Below are 26,696 nucleotides of genomic sequence, written 5' to 3'. Positions count from 1 at the left end.
TTATAATATAATATATTATAAAAATATATATATAATGATAAATATTATAAATAATATATAATATAATTTGAGGTAATTTTTAAGGACTAAGAATAGAATAGAGTAATATGATGTAATAATACAACATACTATAATAACTTAATGGAAATATTATGCCATTTTAGATGAGGGGCTTGAGCCCTCATGAGGGTTCTTGGAGCCAATGCCCCACAGATACTGAGGGTTGACTGTACAACTGAGACAACTTTGAATTTTGTCAGGGTGATGAGAATGGAGGCCTCTGGGTAGAGAAGTGATTTATTTCCCTTTTATACATTCTGTTTTATTTGCAACCATAAACATATCTTACTTGTACAAGTGGAAAGCCATCAAGTGGAATATTAAAGATGTGAAGCATTCAGACTTGGCATGTGGAAAAGACAACGTAGGAGAGAAAGATGGTCTAGTGAAGAGCAGACAGCAAATCCCTCATTCACTATGCTGACTGAGCTGGCATCAGATAGATGCTAGGCACTGTAAGCTTATTAGCTCGTGTTGTCCACAGAGTTATGGCATTGTTTGTGTTCCCATTCGTTAGCTACAAGGGAAACAGACAGACAGCCGGCATTCTGGCTACCCTGCAGAGCCTGTGATTCGAAATGACTACCTTTTTCCATTGTCCTCCTCTGGTTGACACTGAGAGCTCAAAACTAAATGCAGAATGAAACTCCAAACACTAATGAGTTCTCAGGTAAAGCAAATACTTGCAATCTAGTTTCCTTTGCAGAATACCTCCACCTCCATACACAGAAAGTTTCCTAAAGATCAAGTTTTTTAAGGGAACAACATAATTTGTTCATTTTTAAATCTGAAAAATTAGGCCTATGAAGTTTCCAGAAATGGTAAGATCAGAGGTTTATTAGTTCCCCATCGCAAACATGTTATTGGCTTTATTAGCACAGGGTAGAGATGCTTTGACAGGATTCTCAAGGAGTACCATGGCTGGAGGTGAGTGCAAAGGTCTGAGCCTTGAAGAAATCTAACCCTCAGTTACCTAGATGGTGAATGATTCTAGGAGCTTGTCATTAGGAGCCTCTCTCCTTTGTTTTCCCTGTTGTGCCTACTTTAAAAGCTGAGCAGTGGTATCTCATGCTTGTAATCCTAGCTACTCAGGAGGATGATATCCAAGGATCATGGTTTGAAGTCAGCCTGGGTAACAAAATCTGTGAGACTCTTATCTTCAATTAACTAGCAAAAAAAAGTCAGAAGTGGAGCTGTGGCTCAAGTAGTAGAGTGCTAGTTACAGAGCCCAGGCCATGAATTTGAACCTCAGGATTGCCATACAAAAAAATAAAATAAAATCGGAGAGAGACTTGGCAAAGAATTGTAAGACCCAAGCGATTCCAGGGGCCTCATTCTCAGCATCCTTGGTACAGACTTGAAGGAGCAAGAAGCAAGTCTGCCAGGAAAAAAGTGGACCCCTAACTCACCAGAACATTGTATTCTTTATTTACTCATGTCAATCCTGTATTATTTATTTACTTATGTACTTTGATGGTTTAAATAGTAAACAGAATCTATTCTGAGATGTTTAGCCCTCTGGAATCCTCAGACCAAGTAACAGTAATCTCAGACTCCTACAATCAGAGCTCAAGCAGTCAAGCAGGCTTGTAGCTACCAGAATTCCCAAAGAGAACAGACAGAGCAATTCTACAATAATCATTTGCCTCTGTATCTTACATTTCTATGAGGTGTGTACAACAAGCCTTAAAACAGGTACTCATTTTGCTATGTTTTCTTGGTGATCTTAGAAAGCTATGACTGGAAAACAGAACTAATGATGCAATTTTTTTTTTGTGTTTCACTTTCCAGTTCGTATTTTTGGCATTCTGGAGCCTCTTTTTTTATGATCGAAATCTCATTTACCCCAAGGCCCTGGATAACATCTTTCCAGTATGGCTGAATCATGCAATGGTGAGTGAAAGACAAATTAGGGGAACATAGAGAGCCAATGGCATCTCTACTTGAAACTCTGAAGTACCTTATTCATGTTTCTAAAGTGGTCTTCCGCTCCAAATATCCCATCTATTCCTCCTCCTCCTCAACCTGCCACTATTTTAAGAACACATTGAAGGTATAAAACAAACAGAACCTGCTATTATAGCTGGGGAGCCCACTGAGAGCAGAGGAGATGTCCAGATTACTGTCATGTGGCTTAGGAGGTCATTGTAAAGACATGCAACCAAAAGGACAGACCATCTTTTGGTAGTTGGAACCCTGAAAAGGAAGTGCCTGCCGCCTTTAACAAATAATTAAACTCCACCTAGGAAGGAAAATAAAGCACACATCAAATAAAACCCAACCCAATACAGAAAGAGAATCTCAACACTTAGCAAGGGGCTCCTTAACTGACTCTTCTTCAGGGCTGTGCCATATATTTACATTTACTCAGTTATGTATTAGTTATTCACTCATGTGCTTTGATGAGTTAAATAGTAAACAGAATCTGTTCTGAGATGTCTAGGCCACTGGAATCCTAAGACCAGTAACAATGATCCAGACAATCATGGTTGGAGGGCTCTTCGGGTCTCCATCAGAAGACTAGGGTTAACTCTTGAGCACTAAATACACCAGATTTTGATTTGAAATCTGAACTCAGTTTTTTCAATATTCAACAAGTATACATTCACATTATTCTGGAGTTTGAAAGAAGGTTTTAGATTCTAGGAAGAAAGGTGTTTTAAAAGCAAGAAGAATCACAAGACATTAGTACTTTAAGGTTCCAAGTTCACGCAGAGACTTTCCTCTGCCCATCTTAAAATTTACATGATTACCAAAGCTGAATAGTAATTTAGCCCATTAACACTTTTCCCATGTCCTCCAATCCAGAAAAAAATACAAACTTACTTCAGTTTAAATATGTTTCTCCTTTTTCTACTGATCATTGACCAAATAAAATGCTTTAGTTACAATCTAATTCAGTTTTCATGACCAAAATCTATGCACTAACTAAGCCCTACCTCTCAGGAATCCCCTCTTATCCACTTCATCTTCCAAATTCCTCATTAATATTAATGTGAGATACCCACATTTATTTCTACTTTTTTTTGGGGGGGGGGGTGTCCAGTCATGGGGTCTGAATTCTGGGCCTGGGCGCTGCCCCTCAGCTCTTCAGCTCAAGGCTAGCGCTCTACCACTTGAGCCACAGTGCCACTTTGAGCTTTTTTCTTTTTGCTTATGTGGTGCTGAGGAATCGAACCCAGGGCCTCAGGCATGCAAGGCAAGCGCTCTCCCACTGAGCCACCTTCCCTGCCCCTATTTCTACTTTTTGATGTCATGCCATACTATAGAAAGTAGGTAAGTCCCTAAGTGATGAGTTCATTTCATTCATGTGCCTTTCTTTAGCAATTACTACAATCTTGATTTTTATAAATAAAATAGTTGTGAGGGCAAGTGACTTGCCTGCATCCACTTAGCTCATGCATCCAAGACGCAGCTAGGACTGTAATCAGAGATTAATTCTCTCTTTGTTGCCATTGGTACATAGTTTAGTCCAGAATTTGTGGTTTCATCTCCGTTCACCATTGACCAATCAATAGGATGTTATTTTGCTTGATAAATTAGCATAGTCAAGTGAGAATTTTTATTTTAAAAAGTCCAAAATTCCCATCTGTATGTTAATAAGTCAGCTTCTGAGAAAGTGTAGTAATTAGAAATATTTCGCTGCGCTACATATTAAGTAAAATAACTAAAAGGCAGAGTCTTGAAAATGCCTTTTATTTGGGCTAAACCCTTATATCAAGCATATTCTCAAGGCTTTGTGAGCTCATCTAGTGGTTTTCTTGCTATGACTATGAGCTGCCTCTTTGGGGATCCATGTTTTTACATTGATGTATGGTTGGATTTCTTCCAAATAGTTATGAATGTGATGCCCAGTATTTGTGACCTTGCTAAATAAACAACCATATGGATTGTTGATCATTTTTGAAGCACAGAACTGGATAATGTAGCATGTCCATGAAATAATTATCAAAGCATATCTTATACCATGGAAAGAGTCTTTCTGTCCATTGCCCTTTGGTCAAACAACTCACCTAGGGAGAAGGGGCAGGAGCTGGGGTAGGGCTAATTAAGACTCAAGGAGAAGAGGAAGCAGCCTGCTTTGGGTCAGACACCAGTGCTTCAGTATTTCTCTTAACTTAATTGGAGAAATTCCCCAAAGAGCCATTTCTAGAGGGAGAAAACATCAGTATCAGCAAAACTGGCTTGTGGTGTCCCTAATGCAGTCATCCCCAAACTTCCTGCTTTCCTTTGGTGTCTGCTCCAAATTGTGTATCATTGTAGCTGCATGTCGTGCTTCTCTTGCAGATTCTTCCTTACTCTGGACATCCTCTGTTCTTCACTTTTGAATTCTCTCTTCCTTCAGGAATGCTCTTTTCCAGTTTCTCACATATTAGTGTCAACTACTGTATTATGATCACTGCTGGGCACTATAGTTTGAATGTAAAGTGTTTCTCCAAAAGTGTATGTATTAACAGTTTGGTTCCAAAAATGATGCTCTTGTCAGATGGTAGAAAGTTTAAGAGGCAAGGCTTAGTGGGAAGCCTTTAGATCATTGACAGTGAGCCCCTGGAGAGGTTAGTGGGATCCCAGCATCCTTTTCTTCCTCTTTGCTTCTTTCCTTGCCATTATGAAATGTGAGATTTTGCTCTACCTTACATTCCTGCCACGATGCACCGCTTCTTCCTAGGCTTAAAATGATGGGGCCATCGATCATAGACTGGAATGTCTGAAACTCTGAGCCACAATAAAGCTTTTCTCCCTGTAAATTGATTATTTCAAGTATTCTCAGAAAAAGAAATGGTGATTGGGTTAGATTGTTAACTCTTCCCTTACCTGTGCCCTTCATGGTAACCAAACAGAGTGGATAGGATGTGTATCCAGCGTGACAGTGGGCTGTCTCACTGGACATTTGTTACCAGTTGCTTCTGTGTGAGGCCAGGGCTGCTCTTCAAGGGAATAAGTTCCTATACTGTTCCAATTCACAATATAATTATTTCCTTATATTGCAAGGATCATTCAGTGCTTGAAAGGTCCTTCCATTCATGATACTCATTATGTTTGCTATTCTAGCTGTAGTTCTGGAATTGTGTGTGTGTGTGTGTGTGTGTGTGTGTGTGTGTGTGTGTGTGTGTGTGTGTGTGTGTGTGTGCGCGCCATTTATAATGCTGCCTGGATTTTATGAGCAGCTGTCATCAAGTTCAGAAATAGAACTTTCCCCTTTGACACAGTGTGGTTCTAGACACTTCATGACTAACCCATTTTTGGAATCCACTTAGCCCAACTTTTCTAACTCATTGGGAGCACATCATTGCAACAGAATGCTTCAAAACTGGCTGTTCTGTCTAGTGGACATTTCCCCACCCTTACATGTTTCAGCCAAAATAGTAACATGAATGGGACACGTGCATCTACCATGAACAAAGCTGTCTTCTCTGACTGAGGAGTTCCCATTTGGGCCTGGCTGCCTTAGCTAAAGTAGATCAACCTGACTGTTTTATTGCTAAGCAATTCTCCAGTCTTCATAAAAGAAGGGAAGGAACAGCAAAGTATTCCTCCAGGTTTTGCCAGGAAAACATTAACTCCTCAGGTCTTATCTAAATGCTTGCTAAAGATAGCACCAGAGCAGACAGATTTAAATAAGAGGAAGAGAACTCTTAGTAACTGAAAAAAAGTATCAGATCCTAACTGAGGGGACCAGTAGAAATCATTTCTCTAGGGAATCAACCTAAATTGTTCAGGTGCCCTGCATCCCCAAATAGAGGAGTGAAATAGATCAGAACTGCCCTTCAGAGCCCCTTTGCACTTGAAAATGGTGCATAGTTATTAAGAATGTGTGCCCACGCGCCTTACAAGCTGCCAAGGACTGCATTAAGTATAAATCATTATCATGAACAAATGTAAGAATTCCCAGCCAGGATCCATTGTCCTGCTCTCTTTTCAGAATAAGAGGCAGAGAAACAAAAATGCATTACTGATATTAATGGGGGCTTCAAAATTATCTGCTGTCTAGGGATAGTCTTTCCTGGTTCTTTAAATGAAAAAGTACCAAATACAGTTACTTAGTTTCTGAATATGTTTGTCATTAATTCACTTGGAGAATGATTGCAAAGCACCACCATGTATGACATTGCTGTAGTTTGGTAAGAAGTATCCCCCAAAGAACTATGTGTTGAAGACTTGACCAATAGTTGGTGGTATTATTGATGGCTGATTGGATCATCAGAGTGTTGTATTGATGAGCTCAAGGTTGAATGGACTATTAGAAGACAAAGCAGGTCACTGAGGCATGCCGTTGAAGGATGTTATTTGTCCCTAGACTCTTCCTCTCTTGTCTCTCTGCTTCCTGGCTGCCATGAGGTTTGATAGCTTTGCTCTCCACACCATCCCACTATGGTGTTCTGCCTCACCATAGGCCGAGTGCACTATGGACTAAACTTACATAGTAAAAGTAAATATTTGCTTCTTTTTCCTTTGCAGTACTGAGGTTTGAACTCAGTATCTCTCACTTGCCAGGCAGGTGCTTTACCCCTTGAGCAACACACCCCAGACAATCCTTTGTTGGTTGTTTTCAAGAGAAAATAATCACATGGGTTTTATGCCCAAGAACCCAGGACTGCCATCCTCTTTTTGTTTTCCCATATGGCTTAGATGGTAGATGCCCCCAATGTGCTTTCCCCATAGGTTGAGGTGATAGATGTGTGCTACTTGACCTAGCCCATTGATCAAGATGGAGTCTTGTGTACTTTTTTATTTTTGGCTCCAGCTGGCCTCAAGATATTATCCTTCCATCTCTATCAAACAGCTAGAAGTAGTTAAGATTGAAGGCCTTAGCTATCATGGCTAGCTCTAGAGCTTTTATTTTAAAGAATGATGCTGCATTTCCATTGAAAAAGAAGACAATCCAACAACCAATAGTCATTAAACTTAAGGAATGTACCAAGCACAGACTAGGCACTAGGTAGGGTGGTAGAGGATAAGACAGATTCCCATCTTGTTGGGCCCATTTCTTTATGCCAGCTACAAAATCAACTGAACAAGAGCAGAAGCCTAAGCATTTAAGTTATATTGAAATAGAAACCATTCAAAGTTGGGTATCTGTGGCTCATGCCTATAATCCTAACCACTCAAGAAGCTGAGTTCTGAGGATCTAGATTCAAAGCCAGCTCAAGGAAGGAAAATCTATGAGATTCATCTCCAGTTAACTACCAAAAAAACCTAGATGTGGAGCTGTGGCTCAACTAGAGTAGTCACCTTGAGCAATAAAGCTAAGGGACAGTGCCCAGGCCCTAAGTTCAAGCCCCAGGATTCACAAATACACACACACACACACACACACACACACACACACACACACACACACACTAATTTAAAACAGGAAAGGACAAAACAATATAGAATCTCTTTTTAATGCCTAAGTTAAATTTTATATGTTGCTACATGGAGAAGCTAAGTGTAAAACTCAGGAAGTTAGCAGGAGAGCATGAGTGTAGCTCAGGCCCTGAGTTCAGATCCTAGTATAGTTGTTACTTAAACAACAGAAAAAAAAATCAGGAAATTAAACTTCTTAAATTTCTCTACCCCAAACTCCTATTTTCATTATGTTGATTTTTGTTATTATTTTACCATCTTATAACATTTATATTCTAATCACTAATCATAAATCATGTTGAAAAAATCAAAGATTCCCATCCTACAAACAATAAAAAGTCAAAAAAAGAAACCACCGTGGGCCAACAAGTTCCAGAAAGGTTCTAATAAATGGATGGGCATTCATTTTAGAGGAAAAGACCACTTCCTGCTGCAAAGAGTAGAAAAGAATGATGAGGTAGAGAGTGGAACCAGATTTCTACAAATAGGTGGAAAAGAAGCAAGTGATGTATAAGTAGAAGCAGAGAAGTGGCCCAGCCCAGGTCAGCTGAGGACATCAAACATGACAAGATGAGTATATTAGTTTGCCAGGGATGCGGTTCCAAAGTGCACATTGAATGGTTTAAATCAGCAGAAACATAATCTGTAAACTAGTCTTAATTTCAGACACTCTGAAATCAAGTTTTCTAGGGGAACCATGCTCTCTCAAACCATTCTGTCTTTGAAGAAAATCTGTTCCATGCCTTTCTCTTAGCTTCTAGTGTGACCAGAAATCCTTGGCTTATTAGCTTATCACACCACTCGCTGCCTCTGTTATCCCATGGAATTTTCTCCCCATGTGAGTCTGTCTTTGTACCGACATCTCTATGTGCACGTACCTCAGTATCTCTCTTCCTCATAAGGACACCAGTTTAGGATCTCCTCTATTAATTACATTTGCGTGTTTCCAAATAAGGTGGTATTCTGAGATTTTGAAATGAACATGAGGTTTAAATAGAACACTATTCAACCTAGTACACTCAATTTGGCAAGAGCAGGGATGATATCAAAGAGAGAAAGAACAGGCGATAAATACAGAGGGAAGAGGTAGAATAACGTGAATGTTAAGTATTTGGGACATTGGCAGAGGGTTTTGAACTTGGAGTTGTTTTTGGCTACAAGTGTTAATAATTTAAAAAAAAAACTAGAGAGTGAAACATGGGAGGATTTAGAAGGTGGCAGTATGTGTGGTGAATTGTAGCAGAGGCTAACAATAGCTCAATAAGTATGTAGATTGACCATATGAAATGATGCTTCTCAAAATGAACTCCAGGAAATGGAAACAAGAGGTTTTCTAGTACACTCTTTGCAGTTATTTCTTTCTCTCCCTCACACACACTTTGGTTTATTCCTTGCTGTCACTGTTTTTTTATTTCTATACCCTTTATCTTGTATATATATTTATCTGATTTGGGGAAGGGAAGGGGACTCACAGAAATGGTGGGTCAAAGGGTGAACCAATGCAACAGTGACACTCTCTAGATAATATGCTGGAAATGAACTTTGCAACTTGATGGGGGGGGGGGGGAAGGAGTCATGGGGGCAGGGAGTGAGGGGGAATAGGAAAGGGGTAACACTGTTTGAAAGGAAATGTACTCATTACCTGACTTATGTAACTGTAACTGTAACGGTAAATAAAAGAGAAAGACAATTTACAAGGAAAATTAGGAGCTCTTCCTGAATTTAAGGTTCTAAGTAGAAATTCAGGAAAGATTGATTACATTTCCTTCATTAAGTCCTGTTTTTCAGGACAAGAACAAGGGACAAAAAAGTCTATCACATAGTTAAAATATCTGTTTTCATTGTATTTGCCAATATTCTGTGTCCCACTAGTCCAAGTTAGTGTTCTAGTTGCTGTCTTACAGCCCAAAACCATTTTCCCTTGAGTTTCTTTCTAAAGAAAAAAAATGAAGCTAAAACCCAGGCACTAGTGGCTCATGGCTGTAATCCTAGCTATTCAGGAGGCTGAGATCTGAGGACCACGGTTCAAAGCCAGCCGGAGCAGGAAAGTCCATGAGACTCTTATCTCCAATAAACGGGAAGTGGCGCTATGGCTCAAGTGGTAGAGCGCTCGCCTTGAGCTGAAGAGCACAAGGACAGCTCCCAAGCGCAGAGTTCAAGCCCCACGACCAACAACAACAAACAAAGCTAAAATCAGAGAGCTAGCATGCTTTCATCTCCACAAACAAATCATCTTCCAAAAGGGGAAACTGAGGCTCAGTGTAATACCTTCCATAGGATGTGGGAAATACTTCTGAGTCACATTCTCAAATGTAGCCATCTTACACTTGGTTTTCTCTGACCTCTCTCTGTTGTACCATGAAACTCTAAAAGCTGCTCTGCCCATTTTCTTCTCTAGACTAATGTTTAGTTCATTTCTGTTGCTATCAAAGGATCCTTGAGACTAGGAAATTCATAAACAAAAGAGGTTTCTTTAGCAGGGGATGTTCAAGAGTAAGTGATCGTACCTTAGAGCCTTCATGCTCTTAGCCCATCACCTGTGGATGGCATCCAAAAGTGGAGGTATGTATTAGAATAGTAACAGGCACGTCAAAGAGAGAGGGAATCAGTGAGCACACAAAAGAATCAGCCCACTCCCAGGAGAACAAATCTAGTCATCTGAGAAAGACATTAATTTTTCTTTTCTTTTTTGTTGGTCATGGGGCTTGAACTCTGGGCCTGGGTTGTCCTTCAGCCCTTCAACTGAAGGCTAGTGCTCTACCACTTGAGCCACAGCGCCACTTCCAGTTTTCTGGTGGTTAATTGGAGATGAGTCTCACGGACTTTCCTGCCCAAGCTGGCTTTGAACCGTGATCCTCAGATCTCAACCTCCTGAGTAGCTAGGATTACAGATGTGAGCCACCAGCTAATGGGCCCACCTCCTGCTTTATTAACAACCACATTTCAACATGATTTTTGGTGAAGAAAAAAAATCATTTTCAAATCGTAGCACCTGGATCTACCTGGGAAAGAGAAAAATGTCTCCTGGAACCTGAAAATGTTGAAAAATAACTTGTCTTGTGATCTAGGGAGAGGAGAGTATTAAGCCAGGGCAGGCCACACCACAGAGATCTTTGTTCAGAGCATTGCAGAATATGTACTAAAGCTTCTGAGCAGGAATGAAAAGGGAACCACTCATCTGACTTATGGGAATTGTAACCACAATTTACAACTCTGTATGATCCCTTAATAATAATAACAATTAAAAAACGGAGGGAACTACTCACCACTCCTTGTGTTTACCTGGATAGACTTTCAGGGTAAGTGAGAGGTTAAGGTGTTAAGAGTTAACCCACTGTTTGGGCACACTTTCCAGCCATCTTGTTTTTCATTTCACTCATTTGCCAACCAAAGGTAGGTTGGACTGTTCTCCAGACGTCACCTGGGAAACGAATAAGGTTAAATGAATACCTGAAACTCAGAGTGAAATCAGAAGCTAACCTGGGATTAGGCAGTAGAGTAGCCTGAAAAAAAAAATAAATAAAAATAAAATAAATAAAAACACTGAAGCCTTCTTGCCCCACAGGAAGTCTTCAGGTAAACAGAAGAGAGACTAACAATGAACTGCCAAAGGATTACAGGTCCATTTTAAGGTTTTATATAACCAGAATCAATCAAGCATTCACTGTGCCTGCCTTCCTCATCTCTGCAGTGCAAGAAGCAGGAAAACACAAGTAGGCCTGTTTTGTCTTCCCTTTTCATCCCAATTCAGAGCATTCCCCATGTGTGCTCAAAAGTAACCTCCTTTCAAAATTCCATTGCTCACGGATGCCTTGTGGTTTATCAGAAAGGCTGTGTTTAAAACAGAAGAGCAATAGTTAGGGGGGAAAAAAGTGCATCTCATTTTCTAATCAAGTTCAAAGGTTTTCAACGGTGATCAGGCTGGCTTCTGAGAAGTTACTGGGGGAATTCAAGTATCTGAAGCTGTCGAGAGCCTGTGAGGATCTACCAATGGTCCCCCCATGCTGTGCCAATCAACTAATCTTCACTTCCATGACAACCATGTATAATACGCCAGTGGGTGGGAAAGATGACTTTATGCTGGAGAACACCAAGAGGCAGAAACACCGAACAGAAGAACTTTAACCTTAGGTAAAACCAAAGTAGGTCGGAAAAACCTATAGTCCCCTTATCTTGAGAGAGAAGTGAAAATGTCCAACCGCAGAACGATGAGTAGGTAGGGGAGAATTCTCTGCCACATTTGCTTGAACACCCAGCCCCCCTCCTGATTAGATACGGAGCCCAGAAAAGCCCTCATTGCAGCTCTGGTGGTTTTGTCAGGCAGACATTCAGACATCTGTGGAGTCTCACCCTGGCCTGGAGTAGATAGCCTTTCCACGGGCCCCTACATCGCTCCTCCCTGGCCTTTTCTCCTCTACCCGCCTAGCAGCTACTGGTGCCTAACTGGGAATTCTGCTTCCTATGGGTCCTTGGATTACGAACTAGTCGAATAACTCTGCAGAATGTTATCTAGGCATCTTCTTGATGCCACAGTTACACATCCCTCACACGGATTCTTAGTTCTCAGGTGCTTTTGTGCTGAGTTTCTGAATGATCAGATCATCTTTAGAATTACCTCATCTAATGCATGGGTTAAGTCATTTACAGATAAGGTCTTGCTTTGCCCTCTCCTTTCTGAATCTCACCAACACTTTAAAACAATACTAGCCTTACTTATCCCTGGTGCTCTGGTTTAATGTCTTCCAAAGTACCTCTGTTGGGAAAAATTCTCAATAGAATTAGTATTGATAGGTGAGCTGAGCACAAGCACTCCCTCAAGAGATTAATTAGATCTAATGAAAGTTTAATTAAATGAAGTGTGAGTGGGTTCCTGATAAAAGAGTGGCTTTTCCCTGTCCTTGTTCCTCTCGACTTTCTTCGGCTTGTCCTTCCACCTTCTGCCATCAGGAAGCCCTCACTAGATGCAGATACTTCAATCTTGGACTTCCCACTCTCCGGAACTATAAGAAGAACATGTCTCCATCCTTTATAAGTCACTCAGTCTGTAATATTCTGTTATGGAGCCACTAAACAGATGATGACACTTGGCTTTATTCCTTTCTACCATCTTCATGTGTTTTCTGGGCTAATCCATAGCCTCCAAAAAGAAAAGGTAAAAAGGAGTGAGGGAAAGTGGACAGGCAAGGTATTTATCCAGGAAGCTCAGGCATGTTAAACTATGTGAGAGACAGGAGTCTCGGCCAGAGTCTAAGGGAAACATGAGTAAAATATGTGTTCAAATTTGAGATTTTGTTCTTATGCTCAGTGATTCTGTACTGAACGCCCTGTGTACATTTGGAATATTTCAACACTGGTTGACAACTAAAAATCCTCAGATGACATTACAGAGAATGTGTCTCTTAGCACAATAAAATCTCCAAGTGTGTTTAAGAACACACCCTCTATCTACTCAAAGCCTAGGCCATCTAATTATGTATTAAAACAGGATGCAAATCTGATGAGGGAGGGAGGGTGTGGCCATTGCTACACAGGTAGTTAGAGAACTGTCTTAGGATATGAGCTTTAATTTGATTCATGAGATTTCCTTTCACTCATTTTGTGCTCAACAATGAACATTTTGTACGAATGATTGGCAGAGATATTAAAATACTTAACCTATCAAATAGTATTTAATAAAGGCCTTTTGTCTCCATTTGTCACAGAAAGTCTAGCTTAAGGCTCCTATATAGGAACATTTTAATTAATATGCATACTCTTACTGACATATTTTAAAATAGTAGTTCACTAACCTAATGTCAGAATTGCTAGCATTAAAATATCACTGTGATCACAGAAGCTGTAAGAAAGAATTGTGGGTTTTGTGTGTGTGTGTGTGTGTGTGTGTGTGTGTGTGTGTGTGTGTGTGTGTGTGTGTGTGCGCGTGTGCGCGTGTGTGTTTATTGTGAAAATACCATACAGGGGGTTACTATGGGCAAGATAATGAGTAAATTTCTTATCAAGCATTGTTGCCTCCTCCTTTGTTTCCCCTTCCCATCTTCCTCCCTCCCCACCCCCAATCCTCACCCCCCCGCCAAAGTTGTAAAGTTCATTTTTCAACATAATGACTTGTTCATTTCATTGTTGCAATGGGTCCACCTGTATCCCTATTTAAACGATTTGTTTTTGCCCTTCCCCTCCACAAATTATACCAGCATCAAATACAATGAAAGCAGGGGTTATACCGTGGGGGAGGGACATAGTGACACCTGAGATTCATCAGCATGATACTCATTCAAATAGCCTTTGATATGTGATAGTATTGGGTTTGAACTCCTTAGGATCTTGCTCTACCCCTTGAGCCAAACCTTCGCTCCTTTTGGCTTTAGTGCTTCTTCAGATAAGGCCTTCCAGGTCTGCCTCTGATTGTGATCTTCCTATCTATACTTCCTCTCTAGCTGGGATTATAGGTTCTCGCCAGCATACAAGCATATTTATTGAGATGGGATCCCTCCAACTTTTTGCCTGGGCTGGCATTCTGCTTTCCCACTCTCAAGTAGCTAGGGTTCTAGGAAATGAGCCATCACAGCCAACTTTTTTTGACGTAATGATTTTTAGAGCACCATACAATTAAACCATCATTAGGAAATTAATCACTTATCAAATCTGTCTCCAGAAATTTCCTTTCATATATTTTAAGCATCTTCCTGGGCTAATCACTAGGAATAAAGTTGTGTAGCTCTATCCTTAGAAGTCAGATTGGGGTGAGTGTAAACATGCCCAAGTTTTAAAAAGTAATTAAAATCACCTATTTTCTACAAGTTAAATTTGCTTTGGTGGCCCCATTTCTGACATCATCTTGCTGTTGATTTTGGAAAAATTAATAAACCTGGGTCTTGGGTTCCATAGAGTAAGAAAAACATTTATTTTCCTTAAGCCTTGTTACTAGGGGAAAAATAAAATATGTGCACTACACCTTGTGATACATACAACCAGTGATACATAATCACGGATGCCAAAATGTCATCAGCTTGGACTCACTATCACCTCCTTCTCCATCCTCCTCTGCTTTGCAGGGGTGAATCTGGGAACAACACGTAGTCTGTGGAATCTTTTTCTCCATAATGGTTGAGATAAGAGTCTTCCAACAGAGGCCCCTAAGGAGATGTAGAAGAGAAGGGGGGGGGGTCACTATTCTCTAGTGGTAGTTGTAGGAAGTAGTGGATAGTATGGGAAGGTTACAGACAGGAGGATAGCAGAGGCTTCAGGAAATCTCACACTTCATCCCATGAACAGCACAGGATCAATGGCAGGCATTCATGGAAACCTGGGCACTAATTAGCCGTGTCTTTCTGGTGAGGTCCTGCCAATCATCCATCCCCTTGCAGTACAAGTGGCTCAATCACCACAACCCTGTACTTCCCAGCAGCTGCCTAAGCTTTGGAACCATTTTTGTTTTCCAATCATGGGGCCTGAACTCTGGGCCTGGGCTCTGTCCCTCAGCTCTTCAGCTCAAAGCTAGCGCTCTACCACTTGAGCCACAGAGCCACTTCTGGCTTTTTCTGCATATGTGGTGCTGAGGAATCGAACCCAGGGCCTCATGCATACAAGGCAAGCGCTCTACCACTGAGCCACCTTCCCAGCCCAAAGCTTTGGAACCTTTCCTGTCCAGACTGCTTGTTTTGTTTTGAGTGAACCCTGGTGATAAAATTCATAAGCATAAATTTCATGCTATCTTCTAAATCATACCTGCAACCTTTGGCAAGAGGCAAAACATTATCCATTTTCAAAGATAGCAAGGTCTTATGTGTCGTGCATTTCTGGCCATATGGTGAAATACAGAGTGTGGGAGGGAAATGTTTCATTATATGAAAAGGATATTGAAAATGTTGAATGTAGAATGTTCGGCTTATAGACAAGGAAGCAATGGAAATTCCCAAAAGCTAAAATAAAACAGGAGAGATAACAACAACAATAACAACAACAACAACAAAAACCCAGTTGAGGTAAAGGCAATGTTTACAGATCATCACTATGTCCCAGAGTTTCAGAGAGATGAGTCTCCAGATTCAAGAAATAAAGAAAAGCAATTCCATATGTGTCACTGCAGGTACTTTACACTAAAAAAAGATCCAATTAAGTTGAATTTCAGATAAATAAATAATTTTTATAACCTGCAGTGCCTTAACTATAGTTTCAAGTTGGTGGAAATATAGTTTCATGAACTTTAGCCTAGACTGGCCTTGATCCTGATTCTCCCCATTTCTGACTCCCAAGTCACTAGGATTAAAGATGTGAGCTACTATGTCCAGCTGAATTCAGCTCATTTTTATCTTCATTGAGAAGATAAAGGTAAAAAGTATAACCAGTATTTCTTCTTACCATCTGAAGTCACCATTTTATGTTCCCGATTCTCATAAGGACTCACAAGAAGCAGAGTTGGGGCTATTTAGAGTTTCCTCAGGGAGGCTGCTGCTGTTCAAGGTAAAGGGGAAAGAACCAAGAACCAACCTTTCCAAGTGAAACAGATTCCAAGGCACTTCCTTAAACCTGTTCATACTATTTGTATCCTGCCCATTCCTCTCACAGCTACCTCCACACTGCCTAAACCAAAGCTCCTGTTTTTGTCCCCTCCTTACTCAGTAGCATTGAACAGTGCACACTGTTCCTTTCCTCCAGTTTTATTTCCTAGGTTTCTTTAGCCAACCCTCCTCTCTTTGTTTTCCTCATGTCTTGGTCACCGTCTGCCTTTACTACATACCCTCAAACTATGGTAATCTTGGCCTGCGCTAGACTACTGCTGCTTTTGTTTTTGTCACTTGTGGGGCTTCAACTCAGGGCCTGGGCTCTGTCTCTGAGCTTCTCTGTGCTCCACCACTTTGAACCATAGCTCTCTGCTTCCAGCTTTCTGGTGGTAAAGTAAAGGAAAGAATCTCACAGATTTTCCTGCCTGGGGTGGCTTCAAACCATAACCTTCAGATCTCAATCACAGGTGTGAGCCACCAGCACCCAGCTCGGCTTCTTCTTTTCCAGGGCTCTTTTCTGAGGAACATAGCCATCCATTTCCATGATTTCCAGTCTTTCCATCTTCCATGTTTAACTCAGATATTCTCTGAGTTCCAGATTGCCTAACCTGGCTATTTCAAACAGATCTATAAGTAGTTGACATATTCAAAACTAGACTTTTATTTTATATATATATATATATATATATATATATATATATATATTCTCTCTTCCAAACTTATTTTGGACTTCTTGGGAAATGGAGTCACTCTCCTCCTAATTGCTCAAGATAGAAGCCAGCATTGACCTTGTTACTTCTATCCATACTCTCCGTCCAATCTTGTCCATTCATTTTTTATCACTACCACCAAGTACCCTGGTGGCCAAATTCACTGCTCACCTGAACTCTAAGATCATCTTCCTGTTTCTATTCTCAATCTCTTCTCCATAGCAGCAGAACAGTTTGGAAACTACTGCCCCCGTCCCCCCCCCACCCCCACCCTGCCACCACCCCTCTAGAGCCTTCCTGTTTCACTCAGAATAAAACTCAAACTTGCTGGCCAACCTGGATGGATAAACCTTGCTTCACCAGACTTAATGCTGCAAACTCGGATTGAACCACTCTCTTCCAAGTATGCTTTATTTTAGATATTCTTGGCTCTTCCATTTTTCTGCAAATCTATGAAGCTCTTTCTTACATCAGGACTTCCACACATTTGACTTCTTGCCTGGAATGCTTCCCCATTCACGATTTCATGGTACACTATTACTCTTCAGGACTTAGCTTAAGCATAAATTTCTCAGAACAGCCTACTTCCATGAATTACACTCCCCACCCTCATACTCTGATGCACAGTTTCTTGTGTGTTTTCCATCAGAACACATAGTATGATTTCATGTTCCTATTGCCCATCAGTCAGAGAAGTCTGCATGGACAGAGACCCCATGTGTTTCCCTTTTCATCATAAACACCCTACTCAACACTTCACATCCAGTATTCACTTAATGAATGTTATTACATGAGAGAGTGAATGAAAGTTTTCGCTGCTGTTCTCATTGTTCCTTGGCTGACCTCACGGTTCTCTTTAGTGTTGTATAGGTCAAAGGGCCATTGAAGGCAGACACCTGTTAGAGTCTGTTGTGGACAACTTAAATGCTTTGAAATCTGACGATGTTCAGAGAGTTATAAGAAAAATTCTAGAAAGTTCCCTGGCAGCTTGAAGTATCTACAGAACTTTGGTTTTTTTTAAGCTATTTTGGATAGTGATTTATGTTCAAAGAGGAGCTCAGAGACATAGTAATTACATCTGTTTTGTCAAAGGAGAAATAATGTTTGTTGTGATTCTGGCTGTCACTCAAAGATTGATGCTCTCTGGCAGGCTTTTCCAGGTTTTACATTGTCCTTGGTTTCCACTTTTGCCAGGTGCTAATTAGCTAACTGTGTATTTGTGTAACCAAAGAGAGTTCAAAAAGCCATTGAATCAGGGAGGAAGTGTGGAAGAGGCTGAACTTAAGAAGAGCAACAGAATCATAAAGGAGATAACCAGATGAAAGAGAAGCGGCCAAGGGAAATCAGTGGAGAAATGGGTGAAGATAGGAACAGCCTCTTTCTGTCTATCCAAACATGTTGAAAGGCCATTTTCCTTCCTTGTTGCCAGCCCTAGGAGAGATAGTTGATGGCACCCAAACCTGTAGTTCCCATTGACAGGCTGGGTAATGGGCTCATGAGGTGTGCATGTGAAAAGTGAATCCTTTCATGTGTCAAATTAGAATCAGTTCTTTGGTGGCTGCCATGGAACCATCCAATAGTAACCATTGAGCCTCTTAGTTTGAGGGCAGAATTCAAAAACAAGTCTCAGAAAGGTAAAGGACCTTTTAGCACGACTCTTCCCTTGATAGGAATGGATGCTACCGGTAAGAACTCAGATTTGCAAGCTAAAACACAAACACTCACACTCCAACATAGACATATACACAAGAGGGATTTTTTTCTGTTTTATCTTGTTCTTTTCTGAGTTTGGAAACCAAAAATAAAACCACACAGTATTTGAGAAGGGGATATTTCAGAGCCCTCCTCTACTATGAATTGGTGAGAAATAAAGGCTTGTATATTTCTGGCTTGTGTGTATCCAGATACACTTGCCATCTCCTCAAAGCTATGTTTTATGACGAAGGGATGGGAGGGAATTTGGAGATCTTTGGAGAAATTTTGGTTTTATTCTCCCTAAGAAAACTATAAGAGAGTGAACTAAGTTTCTAGGCAATGGGGAAGTTTCTCTTAATGCCCCAGGAATGTGTTATTGGGAGTAGTGTGAAGGATTCTGAGCAAGTGGCTTGCTACCAACATGGCCTCCATGTAGGTTCCCAAACTTCTCCCTAGAAAACATACAATTTCTGTCCACGCTTTGTGTTTGTAGAACAGATAGCCAATAGCAGCTATGGGCATGTTTCTGTGTTATCCTTCCCACTGCCTAAGGCTCAAGGTCCATGTCTAAGAATACTGTGAACAAGAAGTTAAAACACTTCCACAGGAGTGTGGAAAGAAGGAAGGAAGGAGTGTGGAAGAAAGGAAGGAAGGAAAGAAGGAAGGAAGGAAGGAAGGAAGGAAGGAAGGAAGGAAGGAAGGAAGCAAGGAAGGAAGGAAGGAAGGAAGGAAGGAAGGAAGGGAGGGAGGGAGGGAGGGAGGGAGGGAGGGAGGGAGGGAGGGAGGAAAGAAGGAAGGGAGGGAGGGAGGGAGGGAGGGATGGAGGGAAGGAGGGAGGGAGGGAAGGAGGGAGGAAGGAAGACAATGTGGCAATAGGAGTGAGCTTACATAGTCCTCTTGTCTCTGTACTCTGGATCAGATGTGGTGTTTTAACTGTTATCAACTCTGGGTACATTTGCCCACATCTTCCTTGAAATAATTTCTTTCTTGTATTTACAGACTTTGTGACCATTCCTGACGATTTCCTTTACAAAATGATCTTCTTTTATCATTTAAATCAGAGTCTCACCAAGGTGGATTTTCCTCTCTAGGAAGACACTTCACAATGTCTGGAGACAGTTTTTATTGTCCTGTCTTATCTAGGGGATGTGGCTGGAGTGCTGGTTTCTATATCTATTAGATAAAAGCCAAGGATGATGTTAAGTATCCTATAATTTACAACCAGTCCTTCAACATCAAAAATGGTCTATTCTAGGCAAAAACCTTTTTTTCCTTGATGGCACTGGGGTTTGAACTCAGGATCTTATGCTTGCTGGGCAGGTGCTCTACCACTTGAGCCACACACTCTCAGCCTAGGAATGGTCCATTCTAAAATGTCAGCAAGGTAGACATTTAGAAATTCTAACTTGACTGTGTGCTTCCACAGTGTTTCTCCCAATTCCTTTATTCTTCTTCTCATTCCACACTCTCTTTGGGTCTTTCCTTTATCACTGCTTTTTTTGTATGTTTTTTATTTCAAAAAATGCTGTACAGAGGGGTTACAGTTACACGAGCAAGGTAATGAGTACATTTCCTATTGAACATTGTTGCCTCCTCCTTTGTTTTCCCCCTACCTTCCCTCCCACCTCCACACCTATCCCCCCTCCCCCACCAAAGTTGTAAAGTTTGTTTTCAACATAGTGTTTTGTATATCTCATTATTACAGTGAGTCAACCTGTATCCTTATTTAAGCATTTTGTTTTTTCCCTTCCCCTTCCTGAATTAGAGAAATATATATATATATATATATATATATATATGTGTGTATATATATATATATATGTATATATATATATATATATATATATATATGATGTCGATGCAGGGCATTGACATAGAAAACAGGGGTTATATCATGGGGGAGGAACATACAAAGCAACAAAAAAAATCACATGGTACATTATAAATATGTTAGAAACAATAGCAAGAAAGAAAAAATATACTTGTGTCCCTATCTTGGGATTCATTTCGCTTAACATCAACTTATATGGTCATATGTACATAGCTTTTGGCCTTTTCTGCTTGTCCTACACATTTACTAGTTATTAAATATCTCTAGCTGGTCAGAAATAACTCATATGCACAACCTTAGCTATTTGGGAGCCTGAGATATAAGAATCATGGTTAGGAGCAGAAAAACTCATAAGACTCTTATCTCCAACTAACTAGTAAAAGCCTAAAAATAAGATATGGGCCAAATGTTAGAATACCAGCCATGAGCAGAAAAAGGCAGTTAGGATCCAGAGGCCCTTAGTTCAAGCCCCAGCACTGATACATATACATACAAAGTCCATCTATAATCTGATGGTTCCCCAGTTTCTGTCTTCAGCTAGATTTCTTTTCTAAATACTAAACTCACATACAAAATCTATGGTCTGACTGGACAGCTTCAGTATGAAATCCTATGGATAGATCTTTTTGTACCTTTATTTTGTTTAGGGATTCTGCAAGAAAAAATAGTGCTCATAAAAATACTTCTTATATGTAGTTATCTAGAATTATCTTTTATTTCAAAATAACACAGCACAAGTTGATGATACACTGTGAGATAATTGTACCTGGCTTGAGAGACCAACAAAAACTCTTGGAAAGATTTCTTTGAGTCTTTTAGGATGGAAAGATTTTAATCCAGGGAGCCATGAGAGGTGATAAAGCTCTTTGAGTTAAGCAAGGACTTGTTATCTTCCATTATAGACTCCAAATGTTCAACTTGGACTACCTATTGCTGCGCATCATTTACAGACTACCACACCATGATTTAGAACTGGCTTTATTCTAGGAAGACACTGTAGGGTTGCAATAAATATGCTTAAGCTCACTGATATTTCTTTGAGTGCAAAGACTCTATCTTCTACGCTGAAATAGAACTGTGTCTTTGGAGATACTTGATGGATACTGAATGTGGTTGTTTCTGAGGAAAACATCTTTCTTTTACTTCTAGACCTCACTATCAGCCATCCCCTTCTCCACAGGCAAGACACCCACAGTTGAGCATGTATCCCCTAACACACACACACACACACACACACACACACACACACACACACACACACACACAGCCTAAGTCTATATCAACTGATCATGTGAATTTAGGAAAACCAATAGTGAACCAACCATTCTGCTGGACTCTAATGAGTTGGGTGTTGGGTACACAAGGGATGGCAAAGGCAGGAAGGAGAAAGTGCAAAAACGTCCCTGTGACCACTGTCTTGTGGAGAGATTGGAAGTTGACCCTGGAGCTTGCATTTAAGACATGCTTTCCTGAATCCTCATCTCTAAGCTAAACCAGTGTCAGGTGCATTCTGTGTCCTCTCTATATCTAGGAGGAAGCCCTGAGACACAGGGCCTCCCAAGAAAAACAAATCCCAGTGCTTCCTAAACTTCCTGTGTGTTGAAAAGAACAGTCTTCTATCTCCAACTTGGAGCAGCTTTCTAGAGAGTTGCCCATCTGTCTGTCTGTAAAATGTCTCTGTGCGTACCATGTGGAGCCAGGCAATGTTCAGAAGGAGAGAGGATAGCAGATTGATAATGAGGAGGGGCTCTTGACGAGGTATTCAAGAAAGCCATTGTAACAATGAGACGTATAAGACACTATGTTGAAAACGAACTTTACAACTTGGGGCGGGGCAGGGAGTTGGGGAGGTGGGAGGGAAGGGATGGTAGGGGAAAAACAAAGAAGGAGGTAACAATGCTCGATAGGAAATGTACTCATTACTCATGTAACTGTAATCCCTCTGTACAGTATCTTTACAATAAAAAAAATAAAAATGAGAAACAAAGAAAGCCAGAGGGGAGAGCAAGAGAGTTCTACCCCAGCTGCAGATGGAGGGTTTTATAACAAGGGGTCCCAAGATGGCCAAAGGGCACCTATGCAGGATGCATCCATGCCTTGTAGCTTCTTGCAGATCTGTGCCTCTTCCTTGTTGGTGGCCTTCTTTGAGTCTATCATTGACTTGCTATTGTATTGTTTCCAGAAGTCATACTTGCTCACAAGCTTCCTTATAATCCTCTGAAGCCAATTTCTAACACTTAGATGTTATATTTAGCCTTGAGAATGAAGAAAGGTGAATATTTTGGAGTGAGATTCTGTCACCCAGCCATCCTGGACATGATTTGATATACGGCTACAGGTGTCTATGGATGCTGATCTGGGCTGGCTTCCATTTTTCATAAGTTTTCATAGCTTCCAAAGCTATGATAAAAACTTCCCCCTCCTCTGTGACTCCACTTTATCATTTCACAGACTCATTCATTAATGTCACTAATATTAAGTGGCCTGAGCCTGGAGCTGCTTCTGCCTCTGGGAGACTTTGGTCCTTATTAGGTGAAAGCACTGTATAGGTGAAAGTAACTGTGATGGTCCATACTCCTAAGTGAAGTTCAATGGTAGAAAATTCTTTTCAACATTCTTACTACAGAAAAACTTGTTTTCTCTAAAAAGAGGGGAAGAAGGTAATTCTTTCAATTCCATGGTTTTTTTTGTTTGTTTTTATGTTGGCTGTCTGAGCACATGGCCAACCTTGAGTCTCAATAATGATAGCAGCATAGGTAGCCTTCTGACTGGTAGATCTGTGTTTTCATGTTACCCTGGTTTTCAATCTGTCTTCTCATGTTACACAAACTTTTTCTGAAAGATGAGTAGTGCTAGTGGAGAGAGAAAGATTAAAAGACTGAAAAGCGAAAGAGTCAGTAAGGAAAGAGATGGTAACAGCAAGGTAATAAAAAAAGAGATTGTTTTGAACAGAAAAGAAGGAACCATAGAGATGTGAAGAATGAGATTAGGGTAAGAATGGAGAGACTAAGCAGAGGCAACGCAGGCCCACACAGAAGGATTTTGATAAAATTTGTTCTATCTTGGTCTGAGTGCAGCGCACCTGACTGGGAGGGAGGGTGTGGAAGCTATGAAGGTGAAGGATGGCTTTTAATGCAGACAGAGATGGATTAAAGAAAGGAATTTGGATACTTGCAATGAGTAAAAAGGAAGGAAAAGAGGAAAAAGTCAGGAGGAGGTAAATATATTCCAGGTTGTAGGGTTCTAAGATCCCAAGTTCTTTTGCCACTTCTTTAACTAGACTGAATCCTAATGACCTCTTGTTCATCAAGTTAGACCCTTCCCATACCAACTAGGTTTCTATTGAAAGAATGATGCTCTGATTGAGCTACATATCCACACACAAGACAAGATGGCAGCAAGTTAAAGATCACTCAGAAACCCTTTAGAAGTTCTGGAATGTTATCATTTAACCATCTGTTCAAGATGCAAATACTGTTATGTTCTTTTTTCCCCCTTCACCCAATGGATGATTTATTTCTCTTTCCAGGTCAGTTAAAAACTATTCACTTTCCCTCAATGTTTTGTTGTGACCATTTTTCAACATAAAACAAGACTAAAAGACGTCTACACTGAACACCTGTGTCTCTCATACATACAGTCCATGGTGAATAATTGGATCTTTTTTGCCTTAGCATAAATCTGTCCATCTAGCCACATATTAGCTCACCTTGTATTTGGTACAGTAACCAAGAGTTTGGACTTCTGTTTGCAACTTGGGTGTTTGTAAGGATCAAAGAGAAGGCTGGAGCCCTGTCTGCGAATGGTTTATCACTCCATTCTCCTCCCCCTTTTTCCCCCAGGCCGTGTTAACATTGACTCTTTAATTACACTGGAATCTTTTGGGTGGTTTCTTAGAAAGTGAAAAGAATTTTTTCCCCCAAATACAAATCTCTTTGAAAACTTAATATCTGAGACTGACAAACATTCCTGAAGGTAACTTAGGTAGACAAATTTTAAAAAAAAGGCCACTGGAAATACAAACTCTATCACCTATACACACATTTCTGAATCTCTCTGTATCAGAATTACTTAAAGTAGAACTACTCTTTTGACAAAGAAATTGTATAGAGAATTACAACGGATACTGCTTTTGGATAAAAGCTTTCCACCAAAGTGGGAAGTATGTGCAAGACTTTCACCATAAGGAGTTAGACAACCAGGAAATTTGAGAGAAAAGGGGGTTTACATGGGTAGCCGGCAAATGAAATGATTATTAGAAAAACCAGGGTTGCCTTATCAGGATTTACAAAACTACTACTTCCAGTCTTTACTGCTTGTAATTTTCCAGCTTAAGGAATATGATCCAGCAACATCACAACAAGCTTGCATATGCTGACATCCTATTAAGGTTGTTTTCTCTCCACTTCTCTGCTTCTTACATTCATGTTTAAAACTATAACTGATGTTTTGACCATATGATTTTCCCTGAGGAGCTGTTGTCAAGGTCTCCGCTTTTTAAATAAAAGATGATATATCTCTATATCATAAGCATGCAGATCCTCCATATATCCAGAAAGGAGATCATATTAATACACTAAAACTTCACTTAAAAGTATCTGTCCATTAAATCCATGATCAAATCAAAGGCATTATCTTTCTGACTTAAAGGAAAGGATCTCACTTTTAGAAAAGCCAATAACAAGAATGAAGTCTCAGGTCCAAGTGTTTCCTGAACAGAGAGAGGACAAAAAAAAACCCCTCAAAATACAAAACCAAGGTGCATTAAAGTGGCTCACCCTATGTTAGCTCATTACTAGACAGGCCATCTGAAGGACCAAACCCCTTGATTAGAGTCCAGGGACATAGAAGTTGGCTTATTAAACTTGATCAACCCAACAGTGTTTAGGAAGAAAAAGGGCAAAGGCAAAATTTGTATTCTATAATGTTACTATCTGATTTTAAAATCAGCCCCCTAGAACCTTCAAGTGTAAGTGTCATTGGCTTATCTGACAACATAGGTCTCCACAGGTTCTCCCAAGATAAGGCTTGCCTTTCTTAAGCCAAACACAAAGTGCAGGGAAATTGTCTATCATAGTTTCATACCACTGATGTGGGGTAAATAGATTTTCCTACATAGTTATTGGAATGATTATCTACAAGGCTATCTTGCAACCAGAGAATCTAAAGTGCAATGATTGTCCTAATACTTGAATTGGTATTTCCTGATTATTCTTCCATCGCGAAGAGATTGACAGAAGATGGCGTTATAGGAAGGACAGGAGAGGAAGAGCCAATGGAGGAGGAATAAAGGATGGGAAAAGAACAGCACAATCTTTATGGTCAAGGTATTTGGTGAGAGACTTTGAAAGGCAGATGCACCCAGATGATGTCTTCCACAGCAAGGGAAGATCACTGTACCCTGTGCCCTCTGTCTATGCATGCTACTGTTTCAGCCCGTGATGCTTTGTTTACTTTGGAAGGAAATATTTTACCCCCTTGGAGATAATTAATTTTTGTCAGCTTCAGTGTTTATAAGGGAAACTGAGAAACTGTTAATTGAAATACAGAATGAGTCACTGTTTTCAGTAATTGTTGGCAACATTCTAATTTGTGTCAATCCCAGCCTAATTATTAGATTTTTTTGGAAGCAGAAAACATATTGGATTTTTTTTTCTCTTACTGATTTTGTCTCCTTTTTTCGGAATATCCTCTGTCTGACAAAGTTTATATCACTTGTGTCAATGTGAGGTGAAATGCCAGTGCATTTGAAATGCCCGTACGTTTAGTTTATCGCGTCACTCTTGGCTATACACAACTCAATGTTTAGAAAGCACATAGGCTGTAGTCTTCCCCTTTCATTCTTGCCTTCCCCAGCCTCAACTAGAAAATTGTGATTTTTTTAAAGACCGCTTTGCTCATACAGAGCCACAATCTATGGCCCATCACTAATGACATCATGGAAGTGAATTTCCCAGAAGCCATAGGGAGAGTTCATTTGGAAATCCAATTGAATGTCACTGGCAAAGAGTAGGCACCTTGTAGAGGCGACCAGTCATGCATTCCAAGTTGTTTATTGCAAAAGCATTAATCACCATGAACTCATTTAGTCCTAAAGCAGACACAGTATATTATACCACAGGAATTCTGTTCCAAATGATCATTAATGTAGAGAACAGGGAGCTGCTGATTGTGGGCAAGGTTAATAAAATCTGTCAGATCAATGGCCAGCATAATGGGCCTGTTAATGGCTCTTAATAGAACTTGGACTTTCCTGGCTGCAAGCAGAGGGAAGGCAAGCAGAGAGGCAGGTGGTTCTGCTGGGCAGACAGCTCCATCTTTTGCCTCCTGAGGTGGCCTCTTTGGGGTTCTGAGATATTGATGACCAGGAGTTCCAGGACTCATGGTGACTGGAGACAGAAGCCCCAGGATGACCCAAGAGGGCTATGCTCCAACACTCAAGTGGTGTACATGCCACTGCCTCTCACAAATCACAGGCCAGAGGACCTGGAGGCTTCTCAGACCCTTGCCCTCCTCCCACTCTGAGGAACCAACACGATGACAATCACA

General features: G+C 40.5%; 1 protein-coding gene across 2 annotated transcripts in view; it reads left to right on the top strand.

Moving 5' to 3' along the window:
• Nucleotides 1-26,696, top strand: part of LOC122107001 (androgen dependent TFPI regulating protein) — a 60,501-nt gene that overhangs the window by 12,900 nt on the left and 20,905 nt on the right. For both annotated transcript variants that reach the window (XM_042678552.1, XM_042678551.1), the window contains one exon: nucleotides 1,852-1,953. In XM_042678552.1, coding sequence (XP_042534486.1) covers nucleotides 1,852-1,953 — 102 coding nt within the window. The remainder of the gene's footprint in view (nucleotides 1-1,851; nucleotides 1,954-26,696) is intronic.

Source organism: Dipodomys spectabilis, unplaced genomic scaffold (assembly GCF_019054845.1).
Source record: "Dipodomys spectabilis isolate Male_0828 unplaced genomic scaffold, ASM1905484v1 ptg000045l, whole genome shotgun sequence".
In the NCBI taxonomy this organism is placed as follows: domain Eukaryota; kingdom Metazoa; phylum Chordata; class Mammalia; order Rodentia; family Heteromyidae; genus Dipodomys; species Dipodomys spectabilis.
This window is presented reverse-complemented; position numbering and strand designations above follow the sequence as displayed.